This window comes from Protopterus annectens, chromosome 1.part2, assembly GCF_019279795.1.
Source record: "Protopterus annectens isolate FY-2018-M chromosome 1.part2, PAN1.0, whole genome shotgun sequence".
NCBI classification, from domain to species: domain Eukaryota; kingdom Metazoa; phylum Chordata; order Ceratodontiformes; family Protopteridae; genus Protopterus; species Protopterus annectens.
In genome coordinates this window covers 228,921,740-228,945,476 of record NC_056727.1, presented here as the reverse complement: position 1 = coordinate 228,945,476, position 23,737 = coordinate 228,921,740, and the positions used below count along the sequence as shown (strand labels likewise).

General features: G+C 41.3%; 1 protein-coding gene across 1 annotated transcript in view; it reads right to left on the bottom strand.

Annotated features, from left to right (window-relative positions):
* Positions 1–2,669: 2,669 nt before the first annotated feature.
* Positions 2,670–23,737, bottom strand: part of CEP68 (centrosomal protein 68) — an 864,321-nt gene continuing 843,253 nt past the window's right edge. The window contains exon 7 of the mRNA XM_044055708.1: positions 2,670–4,450. Within this exon, the coding sequence (XP_043911643.1) occupies positions 4,433–4,450 (18 nt within the window). The 3' untranslated portion in view covers positions 2,670–4,432. The remainder of the gene's footprint in view (positions 4,451–23,737) is intronic.

The following is a 23,737-nucleotide window of genomic DNA, read 5'->3' as shown; positions in this document are numbered from 1 at the left end:
TAATGTGAACATCCTCCAAGAGGGCCTTAACCAAACTAATGACTGGTGCCAGACGCATGGCCTCACACTGAATGCCAAGAAATGCATCATTATCCCCTTTGGGGAAAATGGTGTCCCAACTAATTATCACATTCATAACATACTAAGCACGTAATCAGTGGTAAGGGACTTGGGCACCCAGGTTGATAGCAACCCGACTTCTGACAACCATGTTTCCTCTGTTGTACGGAAGGTTTTCTACATGGCCCACCTCATAACTATGGGCATTTCATCCAGGAACAAGAGGTCATAACATCCCTGTACTCCTACCTTATCAGACCCATTATCGAGTACAATGACCTCTTCGGCATGTACTTTGCCAAGCATATGCAGCAGTTTGAGAGACCACAGAGGTTCCTCACCAGGAAGATCCAAGGTCTCAAACACCTGTCCTATACAGATAGGCTAAAAGCCCTGTCCCTTTACTCAGTCTCGGACAGACTACTCAGAGGTGACCTGTGTCTGGCATACAGGGCAGTCTCAGACTCAGCCTTGATGAATTTGCTGCATATCTAAGTCAAACGCCACTCATGCAACCAGCATGCAAGGTCTCAACCTGGTCTGTGACATTAATAGAACTTGTTGGCAGGATAGATTTGCGTCCCAACAACTCCCGGATCTGTGGAATAGACTTCCTCTCCATGTCAAGCAGAGTACCTCATTAGCCCTCTAACAGGAACTTGGACAACTGGAGGGGAAACAGAAATTATACCCCTGGGATCCCATCTGTGTCCCTGCTGGACAGGGAAAACAGGTGCTGACTTTGTGAGAACATGGGTGAAATTCTTGGCTAGGCTTATAAGGGTCTCCGGGCAAACAGCCAAGTATCGTCCTATGAACCTATGACAGCACACAACATTAACAGTTAATAGTAAAACCATCAACATAATCCTGTGTTTTCCTTAAATGGCTGCACAAGACATGAAAATGTGCAAAAAAATCATACTTCGTCACTGCACCAGACATCCATGAACTTAAAATGTCTATCAATATCTTCTACAAATGGTTTTGGTAGCATTTTAATCAAATTAAAACTGCTCAGCATCTAGCAATCAATTATATACACATTTACAATTATTTTATGACCAGAGCTCAGTTTTATCTAAAATAAATACTTAAAGGAAACTATCCTGATATTAATAAAGAACAGCAAAATAGAAGCTTCTTTACCCCAGAGAGATGGGTAGGGGTTTCAAACTGAGCAGCATGTGGGAAGTAGCTACAAATGAAAGCTGGGATTTGGGTTTGCCTCCAAAGGGCTTATAAAAAACACTCTCTCCATGTTCTGTCCTTTTAAACAACAGTCAGAATTCTACATTTTTTATGACTAGATGGCATATTGAATTTATGCATGTGTGTGTGTGTGGGGTGGGGTGGTTGCAGTGTAAACATATGAACATGATTTTTTATTCAGTACAGCAACACACTTCCCAAACACAGACTAAATTTTAGCACTATGAATCTTAGCTGACTGTAGTAAGAGCTGCCAAAACATGAATGAAAAGAAATACACAAATAAACAGTTATATGATCAGCATGTTATCATACTTAACCTGTAGTGAAAGGTGAAAACACTGGAGAATGTGAACATCTAAGTGACATGGGAAACGGTAAGCAACAACTCTACTAATCTATCCAGCCACAATCCCTTTTTCCCATTTTTTGCACATGGGGTCAGAGTGTCACATAACCAGTAACGATCATCTAGAGCCAAGGTTTCTTATGGGGCAAACTGTAATCCCTTCACTTCAATGGGCTATTTTAAAATGCATCATAGCATTGTGGTACTTCCTGTGAAGCAAGACCACTTCCTTTTCTGATTCAATTATTACTGCAAATGATGCTCTATAAGATGCAAGTCAAACAGACCTGCACAACAAATTGAAGAAACTAATTTTTTAGAGCAAGATCCAATGTTTTCAATACGCAAAATAATGACTGATGACATTTACATTTCTTGGACAAACATGTACATGTGTGCATATGCATAAACACACACACACACACACACATATATATATATATATATATATATATATATATATATATATATATATATATATATTTATATATGGGTCTATGACATTTCGCCAAAAATCCATTTCGATGAAAATGTCTAATATAGGGTCCAAATCGACGTAAATCCCTTTAGCTGAAGATAGTACTGACAGTGTATATGCCCTTTTCCCCCACTGTAGTGCAATCTCAGAGTGAGAATATTAAAGTAGGGGGGTGTAGCCCCCCCACCCAGTATAGTTTAATATTGCCTACTACTGTTTTACATAGTCCAATCCCTATTAAAAGGGTAAGTAAATAGTTTATAACCTGAGTAGGTGAGGGGCTACTCCCCTCACACCCCCCTACTTTAATATTTTCACTCAGAGATCGCACTACAGTGGGGAAAAGGGCATATACGCTGTCAGTACTATTTTCGGCGAAATGGATTTTTGGCGATTTGGACCCTATGTCAGAAAGTTTTGGCGAAATGACACTGATCCACATACATATATATATATATATATATATATATATATATATATATATATATATATATATACACACACACACACACACACATATATATATATATATATATCTATATATATATATATGTATATATGTATAGAGAGAGAGAGAGAGTTCATTTATTCTTTTATTTTTCAATTACCTGCTTAATCCAATTCATGGCTATGGGGGAGCCACAGCCTATCCTAGTACTCAACTGAGCAGAAGGCAGAGAAACTTAAACTGGGTGGCAACTAGTCTCAGGATATACACATGCAAGGCCCTAAAGGAAGACACCTCATCTACGGGATGTCCTTGGATGTGGGAGGAAAAAGGAGCCTCTGACAAAATCACAATAATGTGTAGGCTCTACATATAAGGCACTCTAGCTAAGAGCCAAACTGGAAAACCAAGCTATGTGAAGCAGCAAAATTAACTGTTGTACAAACTGTGTCCACATATACACACAGACTTTATGCTAGTTCTGTGGTTCTCTGTTATGTGCTACACATAATTCATGAACCACTAAGAAGTTACCAGTTCTGAAGAGCTGAAGAAATATTGGCCATTAACTGTATAACAAGCTTAAACCTGATATACTACACACTGATAAAAAACAACAGCAGACTTGACACACTCAGCAGATAATGAGATATCTCTCAGTGCCACTTAGGAAATAAAAATTCAAAAAAGTATGTCAGAAATGTTTCACCTGCAGTTCTTATTGATCTGACTGAACCTCTTAATTTCTTAACACCACAGCAAATAAACAATGTCTTAACACCTAAGCCAACTACTCTAAATCAATTTCGGAAAGGTAGGAAAGAATTTATAAAATGAAGTACAAGAGAAGCAAGTGTCTCTGTTCTACCAAACCATGCTGTCATCTCCAATTTCTTCCACAGCATCAAGCAGTAAAACAAAACAAGTAAAGGCAAGGAAGTTTACCCTTGATGAAGTCTACAACTTTGCTTTCTATACATCTCAACACAAGTAAAAAGCAGTAATTAATATCATCCTTACTAGATAACTGATGGCTTTAATTTTACCAGATGCTTTAAACTTGTATTACAACTGGCACAATGTGAAAATCGAATGACTCAAGTGGATGTTTCTCATATTGATTTTATTTCCTTTTTGTTTTATCTGTTTACTGCTCTCAGCTGTCTACCGCATAGTGAAGACTCCATGGACCACCTCTACTGAAGATGACAGAGGGGTCCCTACATTACTATTGTGTTGAGGTGCACCAATGCTCTATGTGGTTACTATTTTTATCAGTCCCCACCCACACCTGAATGGTGTGGAAAGGTGTAGTAATCCCCTCTCACCACCAAACACTCCACAACCACATCACATTCCCCTTGCACAGAAGTAATGTTCACGAGGCACTTGATTTTATGTGTAAAGAGCAGCCCTCTGACAACTAGGGACTGCTTCTAATGCCTGGCCACTGAAAGATGCACTACCTCAGTACCAGGGAGCTAGCCTGTTTTCATTTGATCACCATGTCCGTGAAAAAGTAGTTTAACAGAACATCTGGAGTTGAAAAGCACACTGTCAGGATCAGTAACAGAGCGACCGATACTAAAAGCCAGCTTTTGCATACTGGACATTTCACTGAAGGATAAACATTCACTGAAAATTGAACATTCAGGCCGAGGCAAAGTCTACCCCCCCCACCCCCCCCCACACACACACACACAAAAAGGATTCCCTCAAAGCCAATAAAATGTAATTCTTCTTCTCATAAAATAGTCTGGAGTGATTTCCTTACTAGCAACCTCTGTGTGGTATTTGTAATAAAATTAAATTACAGTGACACAACCCTGCAATATTAGAACCAAACTGTCTTTATGGAGTTCACTTGTATTTCGGCCATCCAGTTTCATACAACGCACACCATCTGGGAAAGAAAAGAAAACAAATATGAAAAAATGGTTAAAACGAAGCTCATTGATGGTAAGAAAAGCAAAACTATAATAGATGAAAACTCACTGCTGGTACTGACTACACTATTACTTTACTTAGGCTTACCTTATGTAAGTATCAAAACTTACTACACAAACTGTTTTGCTTCTTGAAGCATCTATACGGTCATTCAGTCAAAAACAAATCTATTGTTTAGCTATCATATTTTTGGGAATAACAGTGCATTTGTCATAACATTTAAGTACAACTCCACTTCTGGATTCTTAACGCACAGAACTCGTGAAGAAAATTACAGCTGGCCAGATGGTTCAGAAGCACAGCTGGTATGTGCTGTACTACTGACGTAAGTATGTACAGCCCATATGCCAGAAGAAGGACGTCAGACCGGCACAATATAAAGCAAATGACAAGCAGGAAAGAGGACATCCGTGGCTGGGTACTCTGTGCTAACACAGCTTGTCAGAGAGTACCCTTCCACCTTAATTCTTGCCTCTGACCTCTCATATATCCTCCTTATTAACTTTATTATTCTAATGGCAAATGCATATACAACCATTGTCTTGACTCTCAAATTATATTCATTATCTGTCCCTTAAATTTCTCTTTTTAACATGTATAAAAAAAGTCCACCCAAACTCGCTGCTAATTATGAAAATGCCAATATCTTATTTTGATATCATCTTAAACATTTATCTTAGTTTTATCGGTGCACGATCAATCTAATAAAGTTACTGGATGAGTCTCAAAACTTTCAATTAAATACACATTCTCCTGTGAAACACAATTTCTCTCCAAGCTTGCCCAATCATACTAAAACATGGGGAACAACATACAAATTATGTCCGCCTTCCTGCTACTAAATTCGTATCTTCCACACTAAGTATTCTCGTATACTTCATCAGAAATCTACAATGTTTTGTTATATTTTCCTCTTGTAGGTTCCCCAACACATCCTCACAATTTTAAATCAAGCTCCAGTCCCCAATATAAATGTTTCTAGATGAAAGATTATAGGTTCACAGGTTCATAGGTGTGTACTAGGCTAATGGCCCTGGAACCTTTACAAGCCTAGCCTATAGGATTACCCTGGCATCATGCCACCCGACATTAGTTCCCAGTGCCTCTGTCGAGTAGAGCCACTGGAGTGATCCCCGGGGTGAATTTTCTATTTCCCATCCACTCGTCAAGATTTCTCTTGAAGAGGGCCTGTGAGGTGCTCTGTTTGACATGTATGGGAAGTCTATTCCATAACATGGGCAGTCTCTGGGTTATGAACCTGCCCCTTCAGCATGTTCTGCTGGACTGTGGTAATGAGGTTGAGGTCTCTGGAGCATGTGGTGCAGAGGGATTAGGATTTCTTTAGCTGTAGCATTTCTAACAGCTGGGTCAGACATGGTTTAGTAGGTCACGCAGCGATTGCCTCTAAGTAGGTGATATGAGACAGAGAATAGTTGAAGTTTTTTTTGAGTCTATCCATATATGACAACTGTTTAAGGCCCAGGATTATTTCTGTCAGGTACCTTTGTGGCCTCTCAGTTGTTGCAGGTGTCTAGTGAGTTTCTCCCAAAATTCTCCTAAGCTCCATAATGGTAATTTTAGATGAAATATAAATACAAGCCAGCATATTCCTACTACCCTGCTAATAACTCATTACTTACACAAATCCATCATCGCTGTCCATTCTTCCTCTTCTATCACTATTGAGGCCCCACTGACAATCAGTAGTATTACTTAATTTTCCCTTTTCCTTGATATTCTGATAGATATCCACCCAGAAATACTTTGTCAAATTTACATGCCCATTTTTATTCATTTGTGTTTCTGGTAACATTGCTATTTGTACCCTACATTTCTTAATATAATTCAATATGCTTTGCTTTTTGTCAACCCCTATAAAACTATATTAATTTACATTCCGTGTTAATATTGACAAAACAGTCATTCTGATAAAAAGCCATTCCTTCCACATATTATATATGACGGTTCTGTTAAATATTTGTTTCTAACTTACATGCACACACTATGACTGGCTGTCTTATCTTTCACCTCAGTTTGAACCTATGTCACATTTTCTCATATTTTTCACTTCAATAAAAACACTCAAATAAAAATACTAAACAAATTTCCTAAATAAATAAGTACAAATTATTATCCCATTTTAATTCACAGCAAGCATAACAACTATACACTGTTCAAAGAAGGAAGTCTAGCCCTCCAAATAGGAGCAGTTGCCTGAAATCGCTAGCTGCGTCCACAGGCAATAGCAATTCTAAAGTTAACCATGGGTGCATGTTAGAGCTTGTGCTCCCACTTACACAGCATCATGACAACCTGTCTCAAATCTAACTATAGTGCTTTGGCCAGGAGTTTCTAAAGACCGTTTCCCAATCACTTAACTGGGGGATGTGCAGGGCTTACATATTGTAACCCTGCAAAGTGGGTTGCGGAGTTGCGCCTCTTGCAAGGCCATTTATCATCTGTCAACGTGAAAGAAGAATATAAATTCCAGTCCACATTAGTCAAGGCAATGACACAGGAGGTGACTGAGATGAAGCTGGACTTACAACCAAGAAGGGTGTTAATTAAAAGCTGAAGGAAGTGGAAGGCAGACACTGATTATGTGCTCCTGCCTAGGTCTGGGGTTATATAAAGGACCCAACCAACAGACTCAATGTTGGGTCCTGTCAAATGCTACCATCGTTTAAACAAAAAGGTAGGCAAGAGACTTCTCCCTTTGACACCTTCAGGTGAACCAGATGAAATGATGGTCCTTAGGGCAGTGCATTATTTCATGTTCCTCTCCCGAGCAACAAAGACAATGCTGGTGTAGATTTTAGCCTGTGATTTGGCAGGCTCATTTTCATAGTTTAAATGCTTTAGGTAGCCAGTGCAAGAACTTTTCACAAGTTACACCAGAATCAAGATCTGAACTGTGCTAGTGGCAAAAAAAAAACCTCCTAATTTATTTTACAAGTTTGATCAGGAAGTCTGGTGGTCACAAAGGCCCTTTTTCAGCAGAGGCCCAGGAGAAATGTTCCAGTATGTGTAGTACAATAAAAAAAAATAAGTTATACAATTTCAACAATATCAAGCAGAATACAATTTAAAAAATAAGTTATGTACTTACCATAACATTCCATCGGAGTTGTTGCTTTTCATTTGTCTTCAACCTGAGGGACTCGTATCCAACTCAACCGCATACTCCAGCACTGGATCCAAACTCTAAGCTCCTCCCCAATCATAATGTCCCTGTCTCGCTCCTCTCCTTAGATCGAGTTTTTTGCAGAACGGCAGCAGCATCCCAACCTAGACAATATGCCTATAAGCCTGGGACAAATTGTGATGCCCCTGCACTGGCCCAGTAATCAAGGAGCCTCAATCCTTACCACTGGCCCAGTAACCAAGGAGCCTCAATCCTTACCACTGACAACAGCTATGGGATGTACAAATCGGGAGGATGACAGGTACACACACAGTAAAGTACAGTTTTCCTTACAGTTTTCCTTAAGTGCACAAAGAGACCACAGTCAGTCTGGGGCTGGTTTCTTCCTTTTTCTCCAGATCCCCAATAAGAGTCCCCACTGGCACAGCTATAGGGTTGAGATCTCAGCTGAGAGGTCAAGCAAAAACCTCCAGCACCCTCTCTGTACAACCAGTGCTTTGTGTCCCTGCCCAAGTATTTGACACGCACACACTTTGAGATTTGATTTATATACAAATACCCACACACACACCTGGGAAAGGCTGTAACAGGTTTACTAGCTATGCCCCCTTCTGCCCAGTCTATAAGGTAGTTATCACTGCCAACAACCAATCTTATTAGCAACTCTAGGCCTTTAACAAAGGGTGTCCAATCCTACTGTGTAATGTTATTAATAATCCAAATGGTAATTCTGACCAAGCGCCAAGCTATTAGGAGTGGCCTGCACAGTGTCACCAAATACATATGCAAGTACTTTCTGAGCTTAAATATGTCTCACAAATATCAGCCACAAAGATGGGTTTTAAACATATTTAATAATAAATAACAAAACAAGACAATACTCAGAAAACAAACACCGTTACTTCAGAGTTCAAAATCACAGGAAATATTTTAAAACATTGCAGGACAGTCTCAAATAAATACAAAAAACATCTAAACTAATCTTTACTATATTGCCAAACTATATCTAAAAGAAATTACTGTACCCTTGTTACTTACTATTACCAAGGCAGGTGCAGATGGTAATGATGAGTGGATGGTCTTACTAGGTCCAAGTCAAAATACAAAATGCACAGTTTCTTTCTGAGAGAGTTCCCAAATTAATATTGCATTTTACTGCTGGGTTAGCTTGGGTGACATCACCACCGGACTTCAGTTCCCAGGCTAAACAGAAACCTAACACAATTTTAATATCTCTGTTTCAAAAATGCACATCTCTCGGAACTGTGCAGCTGCTAGGAAGTCATAAAGCAATAAAACAGTTTTTACATTTTAAACCTAGTAACTACTTCTCTCCAAGACAACAGAAAAAAAACGTCTAGCTCTAGACATCCTGTCTCCTTGCTGCATTGAAACTAATATTTACAGCACATCATAAAGCACTTCATTTCAACTTATTTTCTTGAAGCTTTGTAAGTTATTCTTCTATGTTCCAGCAGGGTATGCTGTGGTTATGTTCTTAAAGCTCAGTACATAACATACAGTTTCTGTATAAATCATATCAATATTCACAAATTACATAGAATTATTTACACATTTCCAAACAGCTGGGCTGGCAGCGTCACACAACTCACAAAAAGCTTATCAAAGGGAAGACTAGCCAGGATACAGGGGCTATAATTCTTCCATCTGGTCCACTACACAGCCCACAAAAGGCAGGAGGAAGAAGGGAGGGACGGCTGAAGACAAATGAAAAGCAACAACTGAGATGGAATGTTATGGTAAGTATATAACATTTATTTGAAGTTGTTGTTTTCATTTGATCTTCAATCTGAGGGAGCCAGGCATGCCTGTTCCTGCAGCCTTACAGGCACCCTAAGTAGCATGTGATAGGAGTCTCATGGATGTATTAGAGTAGGAAGTGAGGGTGACCATACGGGAGGAAAAAAAAAACTTCTTCTCCTCTGCCAACATGGACCCTGGGGCAGACACAGCAACCTCTTTGACTAGGTCCCTCTGGAGCCTGATTACATGCGCCAAATAATTCAGCAAATGTAAGGCCAAGGTGGCCGACGCATAGGTCCACTTCCCAAAACAATCCATCATCGAAGACTCCCTGTCCGAAGGATGGGCCAAAGAGGTTTCCTGTGCAAGCTCTTTTTTAGTGGCCGCCAAAACCACCATGGCATTGACCGAGGACCCTTTGGACCAGTGTTCTCTATCTGAAGGAGCATGGAGTACCTTATCCGGGTGCCAGGGGATAGGCTTAACCATATCCAGTTCCTTCCATGCCCTAGATGAGATTGGCAAACAGGCTTCCCTAGTGGATCTAAAGTGCTAGATTTTTTTTTACGTGCAATAAACCACTTCTGGTAGCTTTTTTGTTATTTTATTATTTTACACAGTATTTGTGTTCATGGTGTTAGATCCACTAGGGCATCTACAGGAAGGTACACCCATGAGGTAGAGGGTCCTGTGCCAAACGCCTCCAGGAATACCGACACATCCAGGTTGGGCTTCTGTGTAGACCACCCACCGCACTGCCAAAGGATCTCCATGATATCTCCAAAGGCGACATCCTCCAGGGATGATCGAGGGGAACCCTCCCCTTCCTCTAAGTCGGTATCATCCATGAGGGACTCCAGTGGGGAGTCTAAGTGTCTCCTTACACGTACACTTCAGAGGGGCTCCTTGGGGGGGTGGAATTCTGAGGAGGACTCAGAAGCCACGTGGAGCTTCCGTAGAGGAACCTCCTGTGGCGACTTGGCAACAGGCTGTCACTGAGTGGGCAGGATGGCAGACTCTGGCCCAGAAAAAGAGGGAGCCAGGATGAACTCAGAGGATGAAAGTGTCAAAAGTCTTGAAGGAGTTGAGAGGATCCTCTCCACCGCCTTGAAGGCAGAAGGCAACTGGATCCCTAAAGCCAGAACAGCTGAAATCAGATCCGCCGCTCCCTGCATCCGGAGCCGAGGAGCCTCCCAGCGCCAAGACTCGGAGAGGAAGGGATGACTCTGAAAGCCTCAAAGTCAATGCCATCCTCTCACGTCCAACACCAAGGCTACTGCTCTGAGAGTCGGTTGGCTCTGAAAACATTGGAGCTGAACCACTCAGGGCAAAGGTCGGCATCGAGGTACCAAGACTCATCTGCTCCAACCCCTCGACACCGGAAAACCTCGGATCCAATGACTCAAAGATCAGAGAAGGAGTAATGGGGAGAAACCGACTGCATGCTCCCAGCCCCAGTGGGGGAAGGAGCAGGCAAGACTCCCAACTGAATCTGGGCCCAAATGAACTTCTGCATCACCCTGTCCACTTCTGCTTCAGACAGGCTCTGACAGGACCAGATGGAGGATGCCACCGAATCGAGCCTGGAGTGATGCCGAGGGGAGGTAGAGGGGAGGAATGAACCCGGGAGGTCTCTGGCTCCAGTGAAAAACAAGGAGACCAGAGTCAAGGAGAGCTCCGGCTCAGATCTGGGCGAGAATTGGCCGGGGGTTTGACTGAGGAAGAGGAGTCTGGGGACTTCTTCTTCAGCCAATCCCACTCCTTGGATCAGGCCTTCTCCCCGTCCCCGGACTTCTTAGTGGGATGTTGAGTCCCAGAAGCCAGGGTGGAGTAAGAAGTAGATGCTCCTGAGTGAAGTGGAAGAAGGCCCTTAAGAATGAGTTTGTTTCTCCTGTCTATCAACGTGTGGAGGTTGAAGCCTACGCAGATCATGCAGGAGGTGTCTAGGTGAGGAACACCCAAACAGACCATGGACAGAGTGCGGCTATTGGATGGGGGAAGCTTATGGCCACACTCTGCACATTTCCTGAAGCCCAGCTTGGGGGTATCAGCCACGGCAATCAGGAAAAAAAAACACAAACAACCACTCATTCTCACACACAAGAGAACAAGAGAGAGAGAGAGTTTTTTTCTTTTTTAAATCGAGGGCTGAGCGCACAGGGACAGGGTAGTGTAGAAAAGGTAAAGAAAAGGAAATAAACCCAAGAAAATAACCACTTACTACACATGGAGCTTGGAGCTAAGGAACCACACTGCTGTTCAAATGAGATCTGAGCGGAGTAGGGAGACGGGGGCACTGTGGGTAGGGGAGGAGCTTGCAGTTTGGATCTGATGCTGGAATACGAGTCAGATCTGTGGCAGATCTGAATCCTTCAGGTTGAAGATAAAATGAAAACTTCAAATCTAAATTTTACAATGTCAAAATAGATAAGGTAGTAACTATGCATACAGTAGCAAGGCTTCTTATACTAATTATATGCTGTACAGATGGTTAAATAAATAAGTATTCAGTAGGACAGATTTTGCAATACAGAGTACTGAGTAATTTAGAAAGGGTGGATGGCAAAATGTTGACTTAATTTTGATATATAAATGAAAAGAGTGGTAAAGTACAGTTAAGAGAGGCACAAGTAGATGGCAGCATAGGTGAAGACAAGATTTAGAGCTGACAATAGAGTAGAGCAGTGGCAGAGTAGAATAGGAGGAAGAAAGCAGAGATATTATACTTATCCTGGAGATGTACAACTACAGAGCCAGGATGTTCAGAGGTGCTCTCTTAGATGAGTTCTGACAGTCTGCTGGTTTTCTAGAAGCCTGAGATCATGTAGGAGGACATTCCAGAAGGTAGCTACAGAGTTTGAGCATAAGGAGGCTCCTAATGCATTTTTGACTTTAGTGAGGGACAGAAGGAATTTACCTTTAAAGCAAGATATGGTGGTAGTGTTGAAGCATGCCTTTTAGTGCTGGATACTTATCTGGATAGTGTATTAGAGTATGAAATAGTAGTAGCTGACTATAGTGGAGATGATGTGGAAGTTCAGTCCAATTTAGTTGTTTAAGGGCGGAACAGTAATAGAGTTTTAGAAGGGTGACTTGCAGCAACTGACATAAGGAAATTTGCTAAAAAATGGAGTATGTGCCCCAGGACAAGTGCACTTTAAAGAAAAACTGCCAAACTGAGATAGTAAGGAGACTTGTGTATAAAGAAACAAATCTGAGGTCTTCATTATATTGAATACTGATGCAGTAGCCTTAGCTATATGGGTTAAGTCCTGCTAAAGATATAACAGCTGGCCAGCTACCAAAGCTTCAAGGGTAGCTTTCACTCATCCAAAACCATTAGTCAGCTCAAGCTGAGCTGAAGAAAAAAAAAAAAAAAAGATTTTGTTGCCAAGCCCCTTAGAGCATTTAATGCCAACGCACACTCCTCTTGTTAGACAACCATCAATCCTTAAAAGTCCTCATTTTCTATTACCGGGCAGATAAATTCCCTTTGGGGGAAAAAAAACCCAAAAACTTCCACTTGTTATTTTTATGAGTAAATGTGAACTTTTTTTCCCTGTGAAATGTTACTTTACACTGGAAAAAATGTTTTATTGACTGTCTCTTGACTTTTAGTAACTTTTAAACAGGAGTGTTTTACTAAAAAAAATAGTGGTTAAGATGAATTTAAATGTATTTTTCCTTGGTAAATGTTGTGCTATTTTGCATTTAGGGACTGGGGAAGCTGTGCTATTTTGCATTTAGGGACTGGGGAAGTTGTGCTATTTTACATTTAGGGACTGGGGAAGTTGTGCTATTTTACATTTAGGGACTGGGGAAGTTGTGCTATTTTACATTTAGGGACTGGGGAAGTTGTGCTATTTTACATTTAGGGACTGGAGTTGTGTCTACAGTGCTTTTCATTGTATTTTTGGTGGAACAAGTGACATTTCTGTTTTACTACTTACCTATTTTTCTGACTACTGTTGCCAGGCTTTCTCTGGAATCAGGAATGTCTTTTGGCTTTACCATGGAATGACCTACTGGTTCCACCGTTTGTTCTTCTTCCAGCCACAAAAAAAACAAAAAAGAAGACATATAAACTACCTTTGCCACCACAGCAGGCTGCTAAAGTGCCTCAGCACAGATGGGTGACTGCAGCGCCCATTCCTAGTTCCTCACAGCATTAATTTCTTTCCTTGGCTCCCTGTGGTCTAAAGTCACTATGGCCACCATGAACCAGAGAGTTAAACATGTCCTCTGAGGCTGCTTTATATTCTAACCCAGATCAGACCCAGTAGTGATTTCTCTGGTGAACCTAACTGCTGCTAAACATCTGATTAATGCAAATCCCTCCCATTCTGATGGGGATGGAAAGCTCTTGCTAGATTTGGGGAAAAACTGTATTATTTTGCAACACTTGTCAAGTTCATGCTTTAAACTTTATGCTTGCTTCTGAAAGAACAGATGGAACATTGTGGCACATTTCCTTTTATGAAGGAAAAAAAAATTCTGTAATCTGATCACTTCTGTTTCAAGTAGATACCATCTGTTGAAAATATGCTAATGATTCAGCTGATGCCACTTCCAAGGCTACTGCCATTGGAACAGTTATGAGGAGGTTTGCTTGTTTGTGTACTCAAACGTTTCCCAAGGATGTTAAAGCTGAAATTTTGAATTCTCCTTTAGACAGAGTTAGGTTTTGGACCATCTACTGAAGAGGTCCTTACAAAATGGGATGACAGAAGCAAGCTGATTTAGGGAGTTTCACAGAGTTTTCTACCTTCCTTCTGCAAATTTGTCACGAGATTTAATGCTACCATTACAACTTTTTCCAAAAAGCAAAATATGCACATACAGCAAAGTGCTGGTACGCAGACGACTAAAAGACAATGGCAGGCAGGTTCCAAAAAGAAAGGAGGACTCCTCCATCAGAATAAAGGACAGTCTTCCAAGTCTGAATGACCATTTACACAACTCCTCTCCCACTTCCCACCCTGGCAAACCTTTAATCCTTCCAGAGTCTGAGCTTCTATTTTTCTCTGACAACAGATAGTTTCAGGTAAATGGGCACTGAATGCAATTCATCAAGGTTTCAGATTGCAATGGGGTTATCTCCCTATTTTCCAAGGAATTCCTCCTCATCCACAATATCAAACTCCTAATTTCCCTCTTGTCATTCAGCACCTGACTTGAGGGGGGGGGTGATAGCAGTCCCTCCTTCTCCTCAGACGGAAATTTTTATTCAAGAATGTTTCTGATGCCAAAGAAAGATTTACTGTTTATCAGTTATGAATATTTCCTTTCTAAGCCAGTTTGTGTTAGTACCAAAGTTCAAATGTTATCTAGGGTTGCCACCTTTTCAAATGCCCAAAGTGGGACAGTTTTTTGTAGAAGTGTGAGATTTTGCATGACAAAACATTCCCACGGCCTGTGCAAAGGACAAAACTTCACCTTTTTGCTAAAATAAAAGCTTATTTTTATAGCATGTGAGCTGCTTATGCTATGGCATATAATATCTATGTGTTAAAGATAAAAATAATTGTTTTATGCAACTATTAAAGAAAACTTAAAGAAATATATTTTGTCTTAAAATCTCAGGACATTTGCCATTTTTTTAGTATTTTTGGCAGGACACAACTGTCCAAAGTGGGACTGTCCCTCTCAAAGAGGGACAGGTGGTAACCCTAATGTTATTCCTTTACAACTTGTTACCTGTCATTCCCCATTTGAGTTTTCTGGTGCCTTTAGATTTAAAATGCACGGATCACATTCCTATAGCTCCAGAATTCAGATGTTTAACATTTTCTGTGCCTGGATCACAATATTACCCTATGGTCCATTCGATAATGGAAGGGTATTCAAAAGTGATAAGCTCCAGTGACAGCCTACTACTAATGCAAGATATTTAAATGTGTCCCTATTTAGATGACTTATCTTTGCAGAGCCTTTTTCAAAAGGTCAGGAATCTCTCATTTGGGTGACAGATTTCCTAGATAGACTGGGGCTTGCAAGAGAACATACAAAAGTCTAGATTAACTCCTCACAGGATTGTTTCCCTGGGGTCTCTCCTAACAGGAAAAAGATTTGTATCTAGATCTCTTCCTGAGTTTTTACACTCCGATTGCTGTCTTAGCACAGGAATTTCTCAGAATTCTAGATCTTACAGTATCTTATACTCATGATTTCTCCAGCAATATTCCATATGGGAAAAATTCAATTGTACCTAAAATCTGTACAGTCTCAAAACAAACTAACATCCCTGATATTCGAGATTCAAGTTTTGGGGTTTGTGAGAAGGGAGATTCTTTGATGGAGAGACCAATGTTATAAGAAATCCCGGTCTCCCACTCTCCAGTCCATGTCCAGCACAGTCTTAACAAATGCCTCAGACTTTGTTTGGGAATTAGCATCTATGGGGATACAAGTGCAAGGTTTTGGGCTGGCAATTAGAAATGCTCTTAACACTCTCAATAATTTATGGTTCCATGGACCGATACAAATGTTTAAGACACCACCAACATGATGTGGTACATAAAAACAGGAGGAATTAGATCCTGCCCTCAAGGCAGACTAGCCATGGTAGTCAGGGAAATAGCTTTCGAGCACAATCTCGTTCTGCAGGCATCTTACACACTACCAGAGGAAACCTATGTGTCAGAAAAGCTGAGCATGATTAGGACAGACCCTCATGAATGGAAACTGAATCAGGATGTCTTCCAGTGGAACACCTCAGATAGATCTTTTTGTCTACAGTCACAACATTCAGTTGGCAATATTCTGCTCTAGGACTCCATGCAAGAAGGCCTAGAAAATGGATGCCTTTTCTTTACCTTGGACAGGAATGCTCCTGTATTCTTTTCCACCCTTTCCACTAATATCCAGGGTCATTCAGCAGATTCAGGACTCTGCTATGATCATTCTGGTGACTCCCTTATTACCCAGGCAACAAAGGTTCTCCCTTCTACTGGAAATGGCCAAGAGCAATTACCACACGCTTCCTCACAGACTGGATTTAGTCACACAGGACAAGGGATGTTTGACACATCCACTTGAACAACTGCAACTAGCTGCCTGGATGATAGAGTTTCAATACCTTTCAAGCACCTATTTTTCCTTCAATTGTGCCACATCATAAACATACAAAACCAGCTACAACTCACATAATATACAAATATCTGTGACTGCATTTGATGGGACTGTGTGAGCAACACAAAAATATATCACTGACCCTTATGAAGGCAAATCAAAGAAAACTAGTAGTCACCACATCAAATACGAAGCTATAATGAGCATAGAAGTTCCCTCGTACTTTACTACTACATAGCTAAGAAACACAAAGTTATCTGAACAATTTTGGTGGATCCAGGAGAGTGCAACCCCACCATCTGATAAAAAGGTACAGTTGAGTGAGAACTTACTACAACAGTAGATGTCTCACTAGTCAGTGCAGCAGTATTCCTGCTGTTGGGTTGTCTACTTGATAACTGGCTGGGGTACCAAAGCCAAAACAAGCTTTAGAGCCATATATCCAACATATGATCTAAGCCCATGGGTGCAAGGATACTTAAGCGGACATATGAATGTAAAACCTCAGGCTATTTCCAAGCTAGGATATTTGTAGACACCTGAGGAAACTAGAATAGTAGGTCAGCTAAGAGAGAAGGCAGAAAATGGTTCCCCCTCAGTCCTCAAAAGAGTTAAACAAATCTAGAGAAAGGAGGATGGCAGGATGGGAAAAATACTACAACAGTTATCAGTAGGACATCTATTGTTATGTTGAGTTTGTACATAACTGTACTATGTCCTTTCTTAGATCATTGTAGCAGCACTCCAAACTACTGGGCAATTCCCCAAGCTCAAGTGGTGTAAAAGGTGTTTGGATGAGACAGAGGAGAGCCGTCAAGCAGCCCAGAAAGGACTGACCTGGTGAAGACAGCTCTGGATTTGGAAAAAGTGTCCTCTCTATAATGTTTGGTAAAGGTACACACCAAGGACCAAGTAGATGGTTCTAGGATAGCCCTCGGGTCTACTCCCTTGTATAACCTCCAGAATCAGCCATTGCTTTGGTAAAATGTGCCTCAATGGTGAAGGTAAAGACTTGCCATGGTGAATGCAACAAAAGGAGATGGATTTAGAAATCCAGTTACCTACAGTTTGCTTTGAAACAAAGCTACAGAGCTTGGAATTTTGGAAGGAGAAAAACAACCAGTCACTCTTGCAGACAGACTTTGTCTTGTCTAAATAGAATCTGAGCTATCCATATACATCCAGTGACTGCAGTATTCTCTCCTATTCTATGGGTTAGGAAAGAAGGTAAGGAGATTTATGGCATGGGTTGAGGGATCAGCCACTTACCACTTTAGCCAATAAAAAAAGATGATGACCTTCAAAAACACTCTGTCCATATGGAAGATAAGGAAGGGTAGGGATGCTATCAGGGCCTGTAGCTCACAGCCTCTTCTATCAGAGGTAAGAGCAACTAGGAGTATGTTTTTCTGAGTATAGAATTTGAGAGAAGCAGAGGCGGATGGCTCAAAAGGTGGATGAGTACGTTTTCTCAGAATAACGTTAATGTCTCAGGGAGGCAGAATAGCTTTCCTAGAATATTTCAGAAAATATTTTAACTCTAGTCTGGACATAAGAGGGGGTCAAGAGGTAAGCAAGCAGAAATGGCTGACAGGTGTCTTCATGAGGAGTATGTCAAGCCAGTGTTTAAGAGCTCACACAATTCAAATAAGACAAGACAATGAGAGAGTCCATTTTTACAGGCTCCTGTTTATGAATAGGACACCAAACTTATTTAGGTAAGTACAACTCCTGGGTAGATGGCTTGCTAGCCTCTGGGACATCCTGACGCACAGACTCAAAAAATGGTGTCTGAAAAGGATCAGCATCCTATCATCCATAACGTCAGTTTGACAGATGACATGTTGGGAAAGAATAGAACCCTTGTGTTGTGTGAGAAGTCCACTTTGGGGGGGGGGGTAGCTTGTGGTGGTGATACCTGGCTAGGTGGTAGAGAAGGGAGACCCAATAATGAATTGGTCGAAAGGAAGCCAACAGTAGAATATTTGGTTTGTTCTCTGGATCTTTAGTAAGACCTTTAGGAGAAGTAGTAGTGCAGGGACAGCACACAATGACTTCCCTTTCCAATGAAAGGACATGGTGTCTGTTTTTCATGCCTGAAGGCAAGGAGTTCTGAAGCAGAAAATAAGTTGTTTGCTGTGGATTAAAGCAAATAAATGTATCCATGGTATACCCCAATTGTAAACTATGGCTAAGAAGACCTCCCTGTTTAACATCCATTTTTTGGGGCGGGCGGGGGAGGGGTCTTCCCTTGAGCTGCTTATAACATCTGTCAGAACATTGTCCTGTGAGGGGATGTAAACAACTTGAAGGAACAGGATTTCTTCTGTGGCCTGATCTCATGCCCTAAAGGCTAACCTGCAAAGATGGCAAGATCGGGTTCCCGCCTGCTTGTTTACACACGACTATAGAGCTCTCTTTGAAAATCCTGAGAGGTCCTGGGGGACAGGATTGTAAAGGTCTGCAGGGCTTATATCAATGCCTGCATCTCCTTTAAGTTGTGCTTTGACTTCAGATTCAGTGGCCACTGGGCCTGAACACTCAGGGAGCCAGTTAATGCCCCACATGCAAAGTCTGAAGCATCTATGTGCAATTCCTATTATGGTGTCTACAGTTTGAAAAGTAGGTCTGGGTTTGAGATTTACCTGCGATATCCACCTCTGGATTTTTTTCTTTAAGGAGGGGAGAAGAGAAATCTGCATATTGAGGATGGAAGTGCTGAGAACAAATGGATTTCACTCGATCTTTCTCATAAGGAGCCTGGCAAAGGGGACCACAGGTATGGTTACAGCCATGAACCCCAATGTCTTTGGGATTTCTCTTGCAGTGCAAGAGAGAAGGGATAAAAGAGCAAGGAAGTAACTGGAGAGACTCTGTACCTTGTCTGGAGGTAGAAAAGCCTACAACAGTTTGGTGTACAGTCTTGCAGCCCAAGAAGGCTACATCTTGCATTGATTCCAAACTGGATTTCTTGAAGTTGATCACAAACTCCAGACTTTGGAGTAGCAGGGACATAGTGAAGATGAGAAGAAGGAAAAGGATGTGTGGAGAGTGTGCCTGTAATAACAGGTCATCCAAGTAAGGGAATATTTGAATTCTCTGAATCCTGCAGAAAGCGATGAGGGCAGCTAGACACTTTGTGAAAACCCTGGAGGCGGCATAAAGTCCAAAAAACAAAGTATGAAACTGAAAAAGTGTTGTGCAAGATAAAAAGCTCAGAAATTTCCTGAAAGAAGGGTGAATTGGAATGTGGTGGTAGGTGTTCTTTAGATCCAAGGCTTGTAGAAGAATGAAGCACAAAAGAGTTTGGAGAGGCAGGATCTTGAAAGATGTGACCTTGAGAAAGGTGTTGAGAGTGGAAAGATCCAATACATTTTCCTTTTTTTTTTCATTCAGACTTCCCTTCTCTTCAACTACCCCTCCCAGATATTTGAAACTGTTAACCTGTTCCACTATGTTTCCCTTCTGTTTCAATTCTCAGCTTCTTCTGAACTCCATTTACTGCCAATACAATGGTCTTATCTGTACTCCATTTTATACCATGTGCCTTCAGTTTTGCATTCCATTTCCCTATCCTTTGCTGAAGTTCCCGCTCAGAGTCTACCTGTAATGCCACATTATCTGTACACAGCAACTTTGTTAATCTGTCCCCCAACAACCTATTTGCTAATATAGTCAAACAGCAGTGGACTCAACCTGGTGCATACCCATTCCCACTGGGAACCCCTCTGGGAGACTGAACACTGTTCATACTTGAGTTATTGTGTCCTTGCAGATAGCTTGCATTAATTCTACTAATGTTTCTCGGACTGCGAACCACAGCAGGGCTGCCAAAATTATCTTTCTTGGGACCTTGCCATATGCTTTCTCCAAGTCGAGGATTGCCCTGTCGGACTCTTTCCTCATCTCTAGCTTTTTCTCAACTATCTGTCTCACTGCAAACATTGGGTCAGTTGTGCTGCATCCGGATCTGAATCTGAACTATTCATCTCCAATCTTTTTATCAATCACCCTTGCCAGAACTTTCATGCAATGTGACAGGAGTTTGGTATCTCTGTACTTCCCCACAGTTGTAAATGTCTCCACTGTTCTTGAATACTGGCACTAGTATGCTTATTCTCCAGTCATCTGGGATAAGCCTCTCTCTCCATACTGTTACGAGTACCCACAGAAGCCATTTTTCCCAATTTCACCCACCATTTTTATCTACTGTGACTTCATCAGAGCCCCGCTGCTTTCCCTGACTTCTATTTTTACTTCTTCCAGCATCCAGAGGATTTTCTTCACTCAATCTGCTGGAAGTACTTCTTCCATCGCCTTTGATGTCCTGTGGACTGATTAGCAGGTTGTTGCTGGCATCCCTTATGAAGGATGTCTCAATATCTTCTTTATCTTTCAGCCTTTGTCATGCAACTTAATAGAATTCTTTGTCAATCTACTGACTTACTTTCCAGAAACTGGTAGAGTGCCTCTGACACCTTGTTCTTTGCTATTACAACTCCTTTCTTAGCTTCTTTGTTAGCTAACCATTATTTCTTCCTCAACTGGTCCATCTCATCTACCTCCCACTTTTTCCTGCATGCCTTCTTTCGATGACTTCCTAGACTTCAGCATTCCACCACCATCTTTCCTTATGCAACTTATTTCCATACATAGCATGGCTACATATCTATTCCGTAGTCTTCACACATGCTGTTTTGAGGTGCTGCCATTCATCTACAACTCCATCTATTTCCTCTTCTTAAGGTGCTAGAGCCACAAGTAATTCCTTGAACTGCTGTGCTTTCGCTCCAGTCAGCTTCCAAGTCTTCAGCCTAGTCTCGGTTGACCTCAGAGGCTTATCTGACCACTGCTTGTAGCCGAATGTGGCAACCAGTGGTTTATGCTGTGGGCTGTTTCAATGGGGATGACTTTGCAATTGTTGATTCTACCCCAGTACCCCTTCCTTACTAACAATGAATAAACTCCACTTCCTACAAATCAAAAAATTACAATCAAAACATGTACCTACTCAATGAACAAATAAAATAGATGTATACAAGCTATGTATGGAAAGGCAGAAGTCTGTCAGCACAGAGGTTTAAGGGTCTGAGCTGTTAATAACTTGTTTCATGTAGTCAAAAGTTACAGGGTTTGATTTCTTCCACCTACATTTGCCCACGGTGTAACTTTGAGGAAGTTAGTTAACCAGACAGTGCTCCAGTGTCACCCCTGAAAAGGGACCCTGTGTCTAGCAGGCTTACCCAGTTAACAAATAGATAAACCAAAATAAACAAATAGATATAGATTGTGAAAGCCCATCCAATAACTTTTAGGACTTGTTACCTCAGGTTTAACTTGGACTGGCCTTAAACTATTCCAGGCTTTAACTGGCCTTCTCCCATGAAGTGCTGCACTTCCTTTTCTCTTTACAGTTCTGAGTATGCAGCTCAAGACCTAAATAATACCATCCTAAGTATATTATGAAAGCATGCTCCGCTACACCTCAACCACTGGAACAAGGAGGGAGAAGAAGGGTGGGTGTGTTGAAAGACAGTAAGGACTGGGATTATCTGAAGCTACCACTAAGGTAAATATATAGCTTTCATATCTAGGATGCTCTGGTCTATCCTCTTCTAACTCTGGAAAAGTCTCTATCACAACATCTTTGGAGGACTAGGCTAAAATCCCACACAATACAGTAGTTGTAAAGGAATAACTTGTCCTAGAGATCTTGCCCAACTTCTAGTGTCTTGTAAAAATATGTAGAGAAGCCCACGATAAAGCTGCACAAATATCATCCAATGATGCACTAGAGAAAAGAAAAGCTTTAGACGTAATTTCAGGCTCTGGTGAATGTGCTTCTTGGAGGAAACCTAACAGCTTGCCACATTTCTTGTGGTAGAACATAATTAGCTAGGTGCACCATCTTGTCACTATAATCTTGGAAATCTTCTGCCCTCATTTATTTTGGGCATATCTGTCCTACTGCCTTTGTTCTGTGAATATAAAACATCCTGTGTGTGTGACCATCCAAACAATGAAGCAGATGCCTTCCTTTTTTCAATAATTAAGAAAGAAGATAGCAAGCTTTATAGTCTGGTTCAGATTCATCTTTGAAGCTATTTTGGGCATGAACTTCTGACTGGTATGCAAGACTACCCCTTTCTTGTGAAATGTCAGATAAGGGGCTCAATACAAGATGTCTGCAGCTTGGATACATGTCTGGCTGTTATGACTGCCATCAGGAAAATCTTCCAAGAAGAATATTTCAACTCTGTCAAAAGATGGTGGTTTGAATAAGAATAGGGTCCACTTTTCCAGTGTGACATTCCAGTGAGGAATGGAGATCTCCAAAGGGTGCCTAATAATAAAACTGCCTCTGAAGGCGGCCTTGGACATCCTTAATAAAGCCAATGAACTACTGTAGAGACCTTTGTGAAAATTTGATACAGCAGATAGATGAACTCTGATCAAGGAGTAACTTGGCCTCGAGTCAAATAACTGGGAAACAGTATAGTAACTGCAGGGACAGGGAGTGAAAAGGATTCACCCCATGAGACATAGCCTATGCTGTAAATCTATACCACTTGTATCTTTTTCCTTGTACATAATCTCTGGGTAAAGGTCAGGATTTTAACAACCCTTGCCATGTATATACCATCTCTGGCTATCGTTGAAAGTGGAGAAACTAGGAGAGTAACTTCAGCGAGTGAAAATACAGGTGATGCTTGTCAGATGGATGACTCATAAGAGTTCTGAAGGGCCACAGAAATAAGGGGTTCCTCAAATGGTTAGGGTATAACAGTGGGAACTAAACTTGCTGAGGCAAGAAGGGAGCAAAAGAAATAACCCTGGGACTCTTTGGCTTTTGCTTTCTGAATTAATTTAGGAAGAGCACAAATGAAGGAAAGGCGGAATGGAGTCTTGGGGTCCAAATATGGACAGACAGTCCCTGACTGCTGTCCCAGAAGGGGGACCAGGCAGAAAAAAACTGTTGTTTTTGGAGCTACTCATGGAAGCAAATGGGTACTGCTAATGCTTCTCCCCAGTGGCAAAATCTTTTGCATACGGATCACTCATATGACATCAGAAGGCAATGACAGGACTTGTCTGCCGACAAAACTGGGTTGACCCAGGATGGGGACTGATATTAGAAAGTGATTCAACGGCACAGCCCATTTCCAAACTTGTATGGCCTTTGTGCAAAATGGGTTAAGACTAGGTTCTCTCTGCTTCTTTAGAAATCAAACTATGGTCATACTCTCTATCTGAATGGCTAAA